At 40.0% G+C, this 14,546-nt stretch overlaps 3 protein-coding genes across 3 annotated transcripts; 1 reads left to right on the top strand and 2 right to left on the bottom strand.

The window, feature by feature from the left end:
* The first annotated feature begins 40 nt into the window (after positions 1 to 40).
* Positions 41 to 2,055, top strand: mbm (mushroom body miniature). The gene is made up of 2 exons (XM_017249823.3): positions 41 to 1,314; positions 1,376 to 2,055. The coding sequence occupies exons 1-2, from the start codon at positions 172 to 174 to the stop codon at positions 1,916 to 1,918; spliced, it is 1,686 nt and encodes a 561-aa protein (XP_017105312.2). The 5' UTR covers positions 41 to 171; the 3' UTR covers positions 1,919 to 2,055.
* Positions 2,056 to 3,850: 1,795 nt separating this feature from the next.
* On the bottom strand, positions 3,851 to 5,815 carry LOC122322039 (angiopoietin-1-like). The gene is made up of 3 exons (XM_070277507.1): positions 4,384 to 5,815; positions 4,134 to 4,318; positions 3,851 to 4,036 (listed from the first exon to the last, which is right to left on the bottom strand). The coding sequence occupies exons 1-2, from the start codon at positions 5,799 to 5,801 to the stop codon at positions 4,180 to 4,182; spliced, it is 1,557 nt and encodes a 518-aa protein (XP_070133608.1). The 5' UTR covers positions 5,802 to 5,815; the 3' UTR covers positions 3,851 to 4,036; positions 4,134 to 4,179.
* A 2,439-nt stretch (positions 5,816 to 8,254) lies between these two features.
* Positions 8,255 to 14,070, bottom strand: LOC108131155 (fibrinogen-like protein 1). Its single transcript, XM_043213289.2, has 3 exons — positions 12,944 to 14,070; positions 12,780 to 12,873; positions 8,255 to 8,402 (listed from the first exon to the last, which is right to left on the bottom strand). The coding sequence occupies exons 1-3, from the start codon at positions 14,023 to 14,025 to the stop codon at positions 8,355 to 8,357; spliced, it is 1,224 nt and encodes a 407-aa protein (XP_043069224.1). The 5' UTR covers positions 14,026 to 14,070; the 3' UTR covers positions 8,255 to 8,354.
* Between the last annotated feature and the right edge of the window lie 476 nt (positions 14,071 to 14,546).

Here is a 14,546-nt window from a genome sequence, read left to right as displayed (position 1 = left end):
AAATTGTCTATAAAAGGGGCAGCTGTTTTTTTTTTAGCTCTGAATTTGGCCTTATACCCGCCGATTGGCCACCATTGTTGTGTTGTGTTATCGCTGCCGTTCGAAATACCGCCAATCGATTCAACACGTGCGCCGTTGTAATTCGGAAATATACATTGTACAGATTTCAGGATGCGAGGCGGTGGACAGAACCACTCCGGTCAGGACAACTACCGGTGGTATAAAGACGGTGGTGCTAGACCGATGCTTCATGATTCTAGACCGAGTTTCAACAACAGCAATGGCAATCGACAGGAAGACAGGGGAAGAGACGAATCGTTCAACAAATTCCGTGATCCCCAGCAGCCTCCTAATAAGGAATATGAGAACAAAAGAGGACAAAATGGTATTACAGGTGGAGGAGGACGAAGAAGAGGAAGAGGAGGAGGAGGTGGAGGTGGAGGAGGAGGATTTGAAAGAGGAAGAAGGAGCCGGCGAAGCGGAAGAGGCGGTGGCGGAGGAGGTGGTGGTGGCGGCGGACGAGGTGGAGGCCGGGGTCAGCAAAATGGCTCTTGGCACAACAATGAACTACAAACCAGCCCGCAACGTTCATTTTTCTACTACGAAGGTGGCCAATATACGGATGAACCTCCTCCACCATTGGCGCCATCACCTGCTCCATCGGCTTCCCTGCAGGAGACATTGCCAGCCGCAACTTTGAGTGCACCGATATTGCCGCCAGAGGAACCAAGAGTAGCTGAGGAACCCCGTCTGCCAGTCATAAATATCAAAAAGGAGAAGGAGCTTGCCGAACTTAAGAAAGAGTCCAAACCGAAATCCAATCCGGTGCCCGAACCGAGTGCTAAGAAAGAAGAAGAATCTTCTAGTTCGTCTAGTTCTAGTTCTGAATCCGAACCGGAGCCGGGGGAAATGCTGGAAAACAACAAAACTAAACCGGAGATTACTAAGTCCTCCCCAAAAGCGAAGATTAACAAAGCGACTGCAGTTGTCAAAAAGCAGGTCTCATCTTCTTCTGAAGCAACATCTTCGTCTGAATCCGATTCTGATTCCGAAGACTCCACACCGCCAGCGAAGAGCAAGTCGTCAGCGAAGGAGAAGGAGTCTGCCGGGAAATCCTCTTCCAAAAAGAAAACCGACGATTCGCTTGAGGAGGATGTGGTGTGCATGGGAAGTCAAGAGCGGCAGTTCACCATCACGGATGAGGAAGAGGACGCAGCGAGCAGCAGCGAAGCGGAGGACCATAAGCAGGAGGCGTTGGACAAGAGAAAGAATGTAAATAAAATCACTGACGTATGCGGAATCTGCGATAAGAGTGTAAGTTTTAAAAACATATCCATCTGGTTGATAGAAATTACCTTGATTTTGTACTTTGCAGGGACACACCTCCTTCCAGTGTCAGATGATATGCCGGAACTGTTCGGGCCGGTACCACGGTCTCAAGAACTGCCCAAATCCGCCTAACCTTAATGTTGTGATGCAGTCATTCATGGAGTTCAACATGCAACAAATGGCATCCTTCCAAGGGGATCAGCGGTTCTTCTTTCCTTCTGCTGCCGTTCCAGCAGCTTCAGCTCCTTTGGCAACTGGCAAGAGTCCTGTAGTCAAGGCCAAAAAGGATAAGAAGGCCAGCAAGGTGGTCCAAAAGACGCCGCAGAAGAAAATGAAAATAGAGCCAAAGGACGAGAATGAAGACGACGAGGAGGAAGAGAATGAAACAGATGCCAGCAGCGAAAATGAGGATGAGGATTCCGACTCCAGCGATGAGCCTTCCGCCAAGAAGAAGCGGAAACGTAGTTCGAAGTCTGCAACGAAAAATATACCTGCCCCAGTGTATCCGTTTCCGCTTCTGGGCGCTCCCAACACACTTTATAACTCCATGATGTATCCCTACGCGACGCCGTTTAGTTTTCCTAAATAGTACCTTTTAAGATATATGTAGTTATCAAAAATCCGAGAATGCATAAATTTCCATCGTAAGTGAATGCCAACGTCGCTTTTGTAATGTAGTTTGTCGCATTTTAATAATCTTAAGCCTAAAGACAACGTTTTTTGAAACCAAGTGTTTTTATTTAAAAAATAGTCCTGGCTTTAATAAATGCTGTTTGTGATAAATTGTCAAAACAGTAGGAATCTTTGAATTCATATTGAATACTGCAATTAAACTTCCGATTTTGAATTGTTTATTGTAACATTATAAAGAGATTATAAAACTATACCCTTGTATAGGATATAGTCCCCTATAGGGTCCTCAAGGATGGCTATAACTTCCCCAACGTTCATCCGATTCTCAATCGGAATACCTTAAACGATTTCTGGATCGATTCTCCACCATTCTGCATCAAAATCCTAAGACGAAATATTTTTTACATTTTTTGTCCATTTTTCATGATGGGATCCCTTTCAAATTGGGTTTTCCCCTATAGGGTCCACAGCGATGGCTATATCTTCCCCAATTCTCATCCGATTCTCAAGCGGAATACCTTATCCGATTTCTGGATCGATTCTCCACCATTCTGCATCAAAAACCTGAGACGAAATATTTTTTAGATTTTTTGTTCATTTTTCGTGATGGGATCCCTTGAAAATTGGGTTTTCCCCTATAGGGTCCACAGCGATGGCTATATCTTCCCCAATTCTCATCGGATTCTTAAGCGGAGTACCTTTAACGATTTCTGAATCGATTCTCCACCATTCTGCATCAAAATCCTGAGACAAAATATTTTTTAAATTTTTTGTCCATTTTTCGTGATGGGATCCCTTGAAAATTGGGTTTGCCCCTATAGGGTCCACAGCGATGGCTATATCTTCCCCAATTCTCATCCGATTCCCAAGCGGAATACCTTAAACGATTTCTGGATCGATTCTCCACCATTCTGCATCAAAATCCTGAGACGAAATATTTTTTACATTTTTTGTCCATTTTTCGTGATGGGATCCCTTGAAAATTGCGTTTTCCCCTATAGGGTCCACAGCGATGGCTATATCTTCCCCAATTCTCATCGGATTCTTAAGCGGAGTACCTTTAACGATTTCTGGATCGATTCTCCACCATTCTGCATCAAAATCCTGAGACGAAATATGTTTTAGATTTTTTGTCCATTTTTCATGATGGGATCCCTTGAAAATTGGGTTTTCCCCTATAGGGTGAAAACAGCGATGGCTATATCTTCCCCAATTCTCATCCGATTTCCAAGCGGAATACCTTAAACGATTTCTGGATCGATTCTCCACCATTCTGCATCAAAATCCTGAGACGAAATATTTTTTACATTTTTTGTCCATTTTTCGTGATGGGATCCCTTGAAAATTGGGTTTTCCCCTATAGGGTCCACAGCGATGGCTATATCTTCCCCAATTCTCATCCGATTCTTGAGCGGAATACCTTTAACGATTTCTGGATCGATTATCAACCATTTTGCATCAAAATCCTGAGACGAAATGTTTTTTACATTTTTTGTCCATATTTCATGATGGGATCCCTTGAAAATTGGGTTTTCCCCTATAGGGTCCACAGCGATGGCTATATCTTCCCCAATTCTCATCCGATTCCCAAGCGGAATACCTTAAACGATTTCTGGATCGATTCTCCACCATTCTGCATCAAAATCCTGAGACGAAATATTTTTTAGATTTGTTGGCCAGTTTTTCCCTCCCTTAACCGAATCTTTCTTTTTCAAGGGATTCCTTGAAAATGGAATTTTAACCTGTCCCTTTGATAGTTTGTATACCGTACTCTTTTGCCAAAAATAAAATCCATAAAAAATCCGAACTCTCTAACTGTAAAAAATCCAATGGTATGGCATTTCCGATCAATCAGTTATATAGTCAATCCCAAATTAGATATCCAGGTTTTAATGTCTCATTATCACCTCAAAAATAGATTTAACATTATAGTTTCCAGGCTATTTAAACTTTAGTTACTTCTACGCTTAAAATAAGTCCGAAAAGATAGATTCTTTTATTTTGGCCAGTCTTGAATAGCAAAAAACTAATGTCGGAAGAATCCATTACTGCTCCTCAGGTACTATGTTTGGTCCTGTATCCTTATCCAATTTTGAGCCACAAGAATAACAAAAATAATATAAAATAGTAAAAATTAGTATACGTTTAAATTTTATTGCGTGTTTACAAACCGTTTTGTGTGAAAGAGATTCTGAAATTCAATTTACGAAAATTTTCTCAAAAGTGCTTGGGTCTTATCATCATTTCGACAAAAGTCAGTGAAACGGTATAGTCCCAATCCTGCCAACTGCCCCAATATATGCCGTATAAATTATCTTTAATTTTTCCATCTTTGTAGAACCTTCCGTTTAGGGAGCTGTAAAATTAAGAATGTAGGTTAACATTTTTAGGATAAAAAAAAAACTATTTTTAACTGTTTACCTATAGCCACAATTAGCAAACCACCAGCCACCACCACACATCATAGCGCAACTTTCATCCCATAAGTCATTATCCCTGTCATATGTTGAGAATTTCATGTTCAAATGGTACTTGAGGGAATCCTCTGCACCTCCAGGGGTGGGATTTCCAATATATTCCAATGTATAGGAATTTTTCTCACTGCTAATCTTGAAGTTATCATACTTGACAAAATATCTGGACCCATCGACTTCTCCCAGACTGATGAGAAGTTCGTACTGACCCGACTGGGTTATTTGGTACAACTTCTCTAGGCCGATGAAAAATTCTCCTCTTAAATAGCCGAACCCATCTCTGTATTCAGTCCAACTCCGATGAAAATCCACGCTTCCATCCATTCGTCGTTGAATCACCAACCATCCTGATCCATTGCAAAAAGCCTTAAATGCACTCACTCCCGGAAGCTTTATATTGTAAATGCCTTTTTCGGCGGTGGTACAGGAGTTTATTTCATCACATTCTAACAGTCTTTTGTTTGTTTTAGTTAAGTTTTGGGATAAATCATTTATTTGACTGGTTAAGAGACTTTCTTGGGCGTCCCTGGTCTTAGCCTCATCAGTCTTCTCCTGTATTTCTTTATCCTTTTCCTTAAGTAGTTCGTCTTTTCGTTGAATATCTTCTTTGTTTTGCTGAATTTCGTTTTCTTTTTCAATCAAAGTATGGTTATTTTGGTTGATAATTTCCGAACAACTAATTAACTTTTTATTAAATTCGTCTTTTTCGTCACTATATTTTTTTTGTTCATTTTTTTGAAGTTCTTCAAGGTGTTTAACTTTTAAGTTCAGTTTTGTAAGTTCTTCATCTTTTTTGTTTATTGTTTGATTTAATAATAAAATTTCATTTTTTCGTTTAGTTATTTCACTATTTTTTAGTCTTATTAGATCTTCATTGTCACTTTGAGCCCTAACACGAGCATCGTTGCTTTTAATGAGAGAGTTTAATGTTTGTATTTGTTCATCTTTACTTTTAATTAAACTTTGTATTTGTTCATCTTTACTTTTAATTAAAGTTTGTATTTGTTCATCTTTACTTTTAATTAAAGTTTGTATTTGTTCATCTTTACTTTTAATTAAAGTTTGTGTTTGTTCATCTTTACTTTTAAGCGTCGCGTTTAATGTGTCTATTAGCTGATCTTTAATTTCAACTTCTTTAAGAACTTGCAATAAATGGGTTTTTAGTTCACTACTTTTATCGGCAGCTGTTTTTAATTCTCGGAAATAATTTAAAAAAGGTTTCACAACTTCGAAACAAGTTCCAGAGCACTCCACCACCTCAATAATTTGTTCGGGTATAGTATTTGTAGGACACTCTTCGTTTGCAGAAATTAAATCTGACAGGAATAAAACCGACAGAAGTACTACTATAACTCGCGGATCCATGGCGTGCTTTCAGGTCTCAGTGTTGCGGTTGAATAAAAACTAAGCCCGGGCCTGTCTAAAACGAAGGTCTTTCCTCCTAAACTTTTCTGATAACAGTTTCGGCTAATCCCAAAGTCATTTTTCGTCTATCGCAAGAAAGGTCACAGGTGGTAGATTATTTGCGGATTCTTAGATTTAAAGACATTCTTATAAATACATTTTAAAATGAAATAACTTTTATATTATAAAAATATTTGATTAAGAAAGTAAGTATATGTATACTTTATACACCCATTGGGTGTATTCCTTCTTCTTGTGAAAAAAATTTCAACTAGTAAAATATACCCCAGTACTCCTAGAACGTTGGGTAATAGTAGGTAATCAAAAAAATTCAAAGAGAATAGCTAACTTTAGGCGAAGCCGAAGTTGATATACACTTGCGGTTAAGATTGGATATTTATCGCAAATATCGCATATAGTAGGCCGAACTCAAAACTCCAAAAAAATACCCAAGCTTCCATCTTCAAAATACTAAAGTTGGTACTTTTACCAAATACCAAATACTTTTTTCGATTGTTTAGTTACATGGCAGCTTTAGGATATAGTCGACTGATCCTTATGAAATTGGGTAGGTCGGATCATATGGCCCCATTTGAATTTGTCGGAAAATCAAACTTTCTATCTTCAAAAACGAAGGTAGTATTTCCGATATAGGGTCCACAGTGGAGGCTATATCTTCCCCAATTCTCACACGCCGATTCCCAAGCGGAGTATTTCAAACGATTTCTGGATCGATTCTCCACCATTCTGCATCAAAATCCTGAGACGAAATATTTTTTAGATTTTTTGTCAAAATTCATGATGGGATCCCTTGAAAATGGGGTTTTCCCCTATAGGGTCCACAGCGATGGCTATATCTTTCCCAATTCTTATCCGATTCTCAAGCAGAATACCTTAAACGATTTCTGGATCGATTCTCCACCATTCTGCATCAAAATCCTGAGACGAAATATTTTTTAGATTTTTTCTCCATTTTTCGTGATGGGATCCCTTGAAAATGGGGTTTTCCCCTATAAGGTCCACAGCGATGGCTATATCTTCCCCAATTCTCATCCGATTCTCAAGCGGAATACCTGTAACGATTTCTGGATCGATTCTCCACCATTCTGCATCAAAATCCTGAAACGAAATATTTTTCAGATTTTTTCTCCATTTTTCGTGATGGGATCCCTTGAAAATGGGGTTTTCTCCTGTAGGGCTCACTGTGATGGCTATATCTTTCCCAATTCTTATCCGATTCTCAAGCGGAATACATTAAACGATTTCTAGATCGATTCTCCACCATTCTGCATCAAAATCCTGAGACGAAATATTTTTTAGATTTTTTGTCAAAATTCATGATGGGATCCCTTGAAAATGGGGTTTTCCCCTATAGGGTCCACAGCGATGGCTATATCTTTCCCAATTCTTATCCGATTCTCAAGCAGAATACCTTAAACGATTTCTGGATCGATTCTCCACCATTCTGCATCAAAATCCTGAGACGAAATATTTTTTAGATTTTTTGTCAATTTTTCATGATGGGATCCCTTGAAAATGGGGTTTTCCCCTATAGGGCTCACTGTGATGGCTATATCTTTCCCAATTCTTATCCGATTCTCAAGCGGAATACCTTAAACGATTTCTGGATCGATTCTCCAACATTCTGCATCAAAATCCTGAGACGAAATATTTTTTAGATTTTTTGTCAATTTTTTATGATGGGATCCCTTGAAAATGGGGTTTTCCCCTATAGGGTCTACAGCGATGGCGATATCTTCCCCAATTCTCATCCGATTCTCAAGCGGAATACCTTAAACGATTTCTGGATCGATTCTCCACCATTCTGCATCAAAATCCTGAGACGAAATATTTTTTAGATTTTGTTGTCAATTTTTCATGATGGGATCCCTCGAAAATGGGGTTTTCACCTATAGGGTCCACAGCAATGAATATATCTTCCCCACTTCTAATCCGATTCTTAAGCGGAATACCTTAAACGATTTTTGGATCGATTCTCCACCATTCTGCATCAAAATCCTGAAACGAAATATTTTTCAAATTTTTTGTCCATTTTTCGTGATGGGATCCCTTGAAAATGGGGTTTTCTCCTGTAGGGCTCACTGTGATGGCTATATCTTTCCCAATTCTTATCCGATTCTCAAGCGGAATACCTTAAACGATTTCTAGATCGATTCTCCACCATTCTGCATCAAAATCCTGAGACGAAATATTTTTTAGATTTTTTGTCTATTTTTCGTGATGGGATCCCTTGAAAATGGGGTTTTCCCCTATAAGGTCCAAGGCGATTTATTTATAAATTACTTAAAATTAATTATAAGACATTCAGAACAATAAAAATTAGCTTCTAAGAACTTTCTATAATTATTTTCGTTTCTTTATTTTTGTTTCTTTAGTTTTACTTTAATTAAACTACTTTGTTAACTACTCAAGTACTTCTCAAAAATTAATAAATGTTTTTTGGTTTAGTTTTCTGTGCAGGTGATTATAAAATTCCATATTCAAAAATTATTTTTAAAAGGGTTTGGGCCTTATCATCATTTCAACAAATGTGAGGGAAACCTTATTGAGCGGCAGAATTCGAAGCCACCAAAATCAGAAAACCGTGTGTATGCTTCGGAACTTTATTTGTGACTGACAAATGTAGCGAAAGAAAAATGAAAAAGTTGTTATACATAATTTTCTTATTCTCTATTTCTTAGGACCATACAAGCGTGCATTGCATCATCCTAATATTGTACCGGGTACTTTATTTTCTACACCCTTCCTCAATGCAAGCTTGTTTACAAAAAAAATGATTATCAAAACAAATTAAACATTTTTGTAAACTCTTCGTGTTTTGTTTTAGGAAGATTTTTTGTCAAAATATCTGCAATCATTTCAGTTGTACATTTGTATTTCAACAAAACTTGCCCTTTCTTTACAACTTCTCTAACAAAATGATAACGTATATCAATGTGCTTAGTTCTGGAATGATGAACAGGATTCTTGGTTAACGCCTGCGCACTCAGATTATCCCCATACACGACGATCGGGGTGTCGTTGTCTCCGCAACCGATCTCCATAATCAGCCTTCGCATGACTATCGCCTCCTTAAATGCCGCCGAAAGTGCCATGTATTCCGCCTCGGTACTGCTTAACGCCACACTTCGCTGCTTTTCCGAACGCCAAGAAATCGGACCACCTGCTAACAAGTAGATGTAACCAGTATATGATTTCCTGTCAAGCCTATCGCCTGCCCAATCCGCATCCACGTATCCACAGAACGACTGACCACATTGCCGATAGTGTAGTTTCATGTCAATCGTAGATGAGAGGTATCTAAAGATGTGCTTTATGCCAGCCATGTGTTCAGCATGCGGGTTTTGATTCCGCTGTGCCAATTTTGACACCGAATGCAATATGTCTGGCCTTGTTGTAAGAGCTAGCCACATAAGCTCTCCTACTATGGACTGATACGTAGTGGGATCCACCTTTTTGCATTGAGGGCTTGTACAGTCTACTTGGAAACCAGGATCCAAAGGTGTCTTCGCCGACTTGCAAAAATCACTTCCATGGGTATGCAAAAGATCCTTGATATATTGCGTATGTCCCAAAGTAATTGCTCCAAGATCACCGTCTCGTTCGATTTCCATGCCCAGGAAATGGTTAAGTTGACCCTTGTCAACACACTCGAATGATTGTGAAATGCTGCTCTTGATTTTCAGCAAATCCTCGTGCGATTGGCAAGCTATAATTATATCGTCAACATATACAAGGATTAGTACAAGATTACCTTCGCCACAATGTTTGTACAAACATGGTTCGTTATCACAGGCAACGAATCCCATATTGACCAATACGCCATTTAGCTTCTCGTTCCAGGCCCTTCCTGATTGTTTCAAGCCATATATTGCTCTCTTCAAAAGCAATACTTTGTCAGGATTCGATTCATCTGAGTACCCTTCCGGCTGCTTCATGTAGACCGTCTCACTCAGATCGCTGTTGAGATACGCGGTGCATACATCCATTTGATGAAGATGTAGCTTAAGCTCCGCCGCCAGTGCTATAATAAAGCGAACACTCTCCAATCGGCATACTGGCGAAAATGTTTCTTGGTAATTTACGCCAAACTGCTGAGCGCATCCTTTTGCTACCAGTCGAGCCTTGAAACGTTCTATTTGGCCATTTTTATCACGCTTCACGTTGAACACCCACTTGCATCCAATGGCTCGCTGATCTTTGGGTAAATCAGTGACTTGCCAAGTCTGGTTGGAAACCAGAGAATCATATTCTCTTTCCATGGCTTCACGCCACTCCTTTGCATTATTACTCTCCAGCGCCTCTTTGCAAGTTAACGGAATCGGAACATTTTCCGAAATAAGGGCGCCTAGGATATTGTACTGCTTCTTTGGACGTCCAGGTTTTCCAGTCCGAATGATCTTAGGGCGGCCGGGGCCCCTGCGTGCCTCCTCCTCGACATGCTCACCCTTTTCTTCAGCACTCTCGTACTGATCCGTGCTATCATCGGAGCTGTCGGCGTCGATGGATGAGTCAGAAACGACTTCTGCATCTCCGAGTCCCTGCTGCTGACGGTCCTCCTCCAGGTCCTCCAGCTCGATCGTCACAGTATCATCCTTGGATGCCACGTCATGATGTTCATCAAATAATACATCCCGTTTTTCGACCAATTGTCCAGTTGATGGGTCATACAGTCGATAACCTTTGGCTGCAACAGAATACCCAACCATAATGTACTCCTTTCCCTTAGGTTGAAATTTGCTGCCCTTCCTCGGACCCTTGTCCAGAGCAACTGCAAGAGATCCAAAAACCTTTAGATGTTTTGCATAAGGTCTCTTACCCGTCCACGCTTCCATAGGAGTCATACTCTCTAATGCGCTGGTAGGGGAACGATTTCGCAGATAAACCGAAGTGTTGACAGCTTCTGCCCAAAAACGATCTCCCAGTCCCGCCTGGACCAGAAGGCATCTTGACATCTCCACTAGCGTACGATTTGCCCGTTCCGCAACTCCATTTTGCTGGGGAGTATATGCTATTGTTAGCTGTCTGTCGATTCCATGCTGCTTTAGACATTCGTCAAACTGTTTATTGACAAATTCTCCGCCATTATCACTCCGCAGGCATTTCAATCTTTTTCCTGTCTGCCGTTCCACCAGATTCTTGAATTCGATGAATTTAGATAGCACCTCGTTCTTTCCATGCAGGAAATAAACAAAAATCCTCCTGGACTTATCGTCAATGAACGTCAGAAAATACTTGGAACCTCCGAGGGATGGTGTTGGAAAAGGTCCACAAACATCTGCGTGTATCAGCTCCAAAAGCTCCTTAGCCCGATTACTCGTTGCAGATGGAAAAGGTTGAACATGGATTTTGCTAACCATACACGTTTTGCAATTAATATTCTCTGGCAACCGAATATTTTCTATTCCTCGAACTATCCCTTTGGATACCATCTCTTTCAAGCTAGAGAAATTAATATGTCCGTATCTCTTGTGTAGCAAAATTCCATCAACAGCTGACATGGCAAAACATTTACTTCGGCCACCTTCAAATAAGTACAAGTTGCCAATCTTTTTGGCTTTCACTATGCATTCTCCATCTTGCATCACCTTGGCATTCTCTATGTCAAAGGTCACCTTGCACCTGTTCTGGACAGCACTGCTCACGGAATAGAAATTTCCGGTCATCTTCGGAACGTAGAGAACATCTTTTAGTGTCAACATGCACTGGCCTGTCTGTATCTTGACGTCACCTATACCTTCTGCTTGAAGGAAACCAGCATCGGCCAGTCCGATCTGTTCAGTGTGCTTCTCAAACTTTGTGAATAGCTCTCTTGCGCAACACATATGGCTTGTTGCGCCACTATCTAAGCACCATGTTGAATTGTCAATTTTGTTGACGTCACAGGCGTGCAACAGGCTGCTTTGTCGATTCACCATACTTCTTGATTCCATACGATGATCTCCCTCACCCTCTCTTCGACACTGGGACTTAATGTGCCCTTGCTCACCACACTTGAAACAAACGATATTTTTTCGTTTCTTCTGTCCATACGTTTTTGTCTGTGAGTTGTGCTTGTGTATTGCAGCAAATGCTTTAGTGTCGACTCGTTCCTCTGTTATTCCTTTTCTTTCGCTCTCCTCCTTTAACTTTATGGTGAGAATTTCGAACGAAGGTAACTGATCTCGTGTTTCCATAGCGACCACGAAATGTTCAAATTGCTCTGGAAGACTTGATAGCAAAACGATAGTGCGAAGTTCGTCGTTTATGTCTATTCCAACTCCAGTTAGACAATCCAGAATTTCCACAAATTCACTTATGTAGGTCGTTATGCTCTGCCCTTGCTCCATCCGTTTATTGAGCAGTTTCTTGTATAACTGTACTTTTCGTACAGGTCCGCTTGGTTGATGAACTTCCTTCAACTTGGTCCATGCCTCCACAGCCGTTAAGCAATTCTTGATGTAGGCCAATTGAGATGTCTTGACACTCAATGTTATTGTCGCCAACGCCTTACTGTCCAAGGCCGCAAACTGTTGTCCTTCCGGAACATTCGTTTCAGTTAGCTCTCCAGACGTAACACTCCACAGACCGGAATGCACTAATACAGATCGCATCTGTATTTTCCATGTATCATAGTTTGTCTCCTCTAACTTATCAATTTGATAAAGAGCACTCATTGTTCTTAATCTTGAGTCACACACCGAATAACTTGAACTCTCTAGTGCCTGGGCCCATAACCTATTGAGCGGCAGAATTCGAAGCCACCAAAATCAGAAAACCGTGTGTATGCTTCGGAACTTTATTTGTGACTGACAAATGTAGCGAAAGAAAAATGAAAAAGTTGTTATACATAATTTTCTTATTCTCTATTTCTTAGGACCATACAAGCGTGCATTGCATCATCCTAATATTGTACCGGGTACTTTATTTTCTACAAACCTTCCAATTCCACTCTTGCCAACTTCCCCAAATAACTCCACCCTTCGAAGAATTCTCTTGTTTGCCATTTTTGTAGAAATATCCGTTAAGGGAGCTGTAAATATAAAAATTGAGCTTTAAATTTGTATTATACATAAATATAAATTTCAATTTTTACGATTCACCTTCCTCCACAATTATTGAACCACCAGCCACCATTATACATCTCAGGGCAATTGTCAATTCTGTACATGTCATTATCCCTGTCAAATGTTGAGAACTTCATTTTTTCATCGTATTTAAGAGAATCGCCTGCGTCTCCTGAGAAATTTCCAACCGATTCCAATGGATAGGAATTCTCCTCACTGCCAATCTTGAAGTTATCATACTTGACGAAAGCAGTGGACCCATTGATTTTTCCAAGACTGATGAGAAGTTCGTACTGACTCGATTGGGTTATTTGGTACAACTTCTCTAGGCCGATGAAGAATTCTCCCGTTAAATTGCCGAATCCATCTCTGTATTTCGCCCAACCCCGGTTGAAATTCACGCTGCCATCCATTCGTCGTTGAATCACCAACCATCCTGACCCATTGCAAGGAGCCTCGAATGCACTCATTCCAGGGAGTTTTATATGGTAAATGCCTTTTTCGGCGGTGGTACAGGAGTTTATTTCATCACGTATTGACAGTTTTTCATTAGCTTCAATTAAGTTTCGGGTTATAACACTTATTTGACTGGCTAGGTCATTATTTTGGGCGTCCTTGCTGACTGCCTTATCAGGGTTCTCCTGAATTTCTTTATCCTTTTTCTTAATTAGTTCGTCTTTTATTTTAATTTCTATCTTATTTTCCTCGATTTTCTTTCTTTCATTTTTTCGCTCATTCGATTCACTATTTATAATCCTTATCAGCTCTTGATTGTCATTTTGTGCTTTTATGAGAGCATCGTTGTTTTTGGTCAGAGTATTTATTGTGTTTCTTTGTTCATCGTTAATTTTGCTAAGCGCGTGTATCTGTTCATCTTTTATTTTAATTTCGTTCATCAAAAGGATCAACTGGTCTTCTAAGTCTCGTCCTTCATCCGCGGTCGTTTTAGATACCATGATGTGGTCTATAATGGGCTTTATGGCATCAAAACAGCTCGCACTGCACTCGGCCACCTCATTTACTGGCTCTAGTGCACTTTTAGAATCCTCCTTATCGGCCACAGATAAATCTGCCAGGACTACAACTGATAGAATCGCTACTAAAACTCGCGGATCCATGGCGTGCTCGCAGGTCTCTGTACAAAGATCGAATGAAAACTAAGCCGGAGTTGACTTAAAACGAAACTGAATCCGTTCATTTATGCAGAACTTAAATTAATAAGAAAAGATAAGACCTTATAATGATAATGACTTTATAATAATTTAAAATTTGACATTCTTTAGAAATTAATAATGGGGTTTTTTTGCGACAGCTTCCGCTGATAGAGACGTGTGAGCTGCGCTAATCTATAAGGTTTATGTTCTTTTATATATTTTTATCGGTATTCGCAAAACTGGCACTGACTAAGCCAAAAACAGCTACATAGAGGTTCTAATAGTTCTTGTTAAAACGTAGTCGGCGCTCAAGGATCGGGGTCGGAGATATTTAAACCTTTTCCCCCCTAAAACTGGCCAATAACTGGCTATAACTAATTCTACTGTAAGAGATTCTTCCACTAGGTAATTTATTTTTATTAAGTATGATTTCTTATTTTAATCAACTGACTTAACATGAATTTATGTCCCTAATGCATAGTTGT

Source organism: Drosophila bipectinata, chromosome 2L (genome assembly GCF_030179905.1).
Source record: "Drosophila bipectinata strain 14024-0381.07 chromosome 2L, DbipHiC1v2, whole genome shotgun sequence".
In the NCBI taxonomy this organism is placed as follows: domain Eukaryota; kingdom Metazoa; phylum Arthropoda; class Insecta; order Diptera; family Drosophilidae; genus Drosophila; species Drosophila bipectinata.
The sequence above is the reverse complement of the archived record's forward strand: the minus strand, read 5'-3'. Positions and strand labels throughout refer to the sequence as shown.

Bases quoted from the DNA above. Each gene is read 5' to 3' on its own strand.
- mbm (XM_017249823.3), top strand. From the start codon at position 172: ATGCGAGGCGGTGGACAGAACCACTCCGGTCAGGACAACTACCGGTGG. The intron at 1,315-1,375 runs GTAAGTTTTAAA...TGTACTTTGCAG, and splicing joins GCGGAATCTGCGATAAGAGT to GGACACACCTCCTTCCAGTG.
- LOC122322039 (XM_070277507.1), bottom strand. From the start codon at position 5,801: ATGGATCCGCGAGTTATAGTAGTACTTCTGTCGGTTTTATTCCTGTCA. The intron at 4,319-4,383 runs GTAAACAGTTAA...TTAATTTTACAG, and splicing joins TTTGCTAATTGTGGCTATAG to CTCCCTAAACGGAAGGTTCT.
- LOC108131155 (XM_043213289.2), bottom strand. From the start codon at position 14,025: ATGGATCCGCGAGTTTTAGTAGCGATTCTATCAGTTGTAGTCCTGGCA. The intron at 12,874-12,943 runs GTGAATCGTAAA...TTATATTTACAG, and splicing joins TTCAATAATTGTGGAGGAAG to CTCCCTTAACGGATATTTCT. The intron at 8,403-12,779 runs GTTTGTAGAAAA...CCGCTCAATAAG, and splicing joins GGCAAGAGTGGAATTGGAAG to GTTTCCCTCACATTTGTTGA.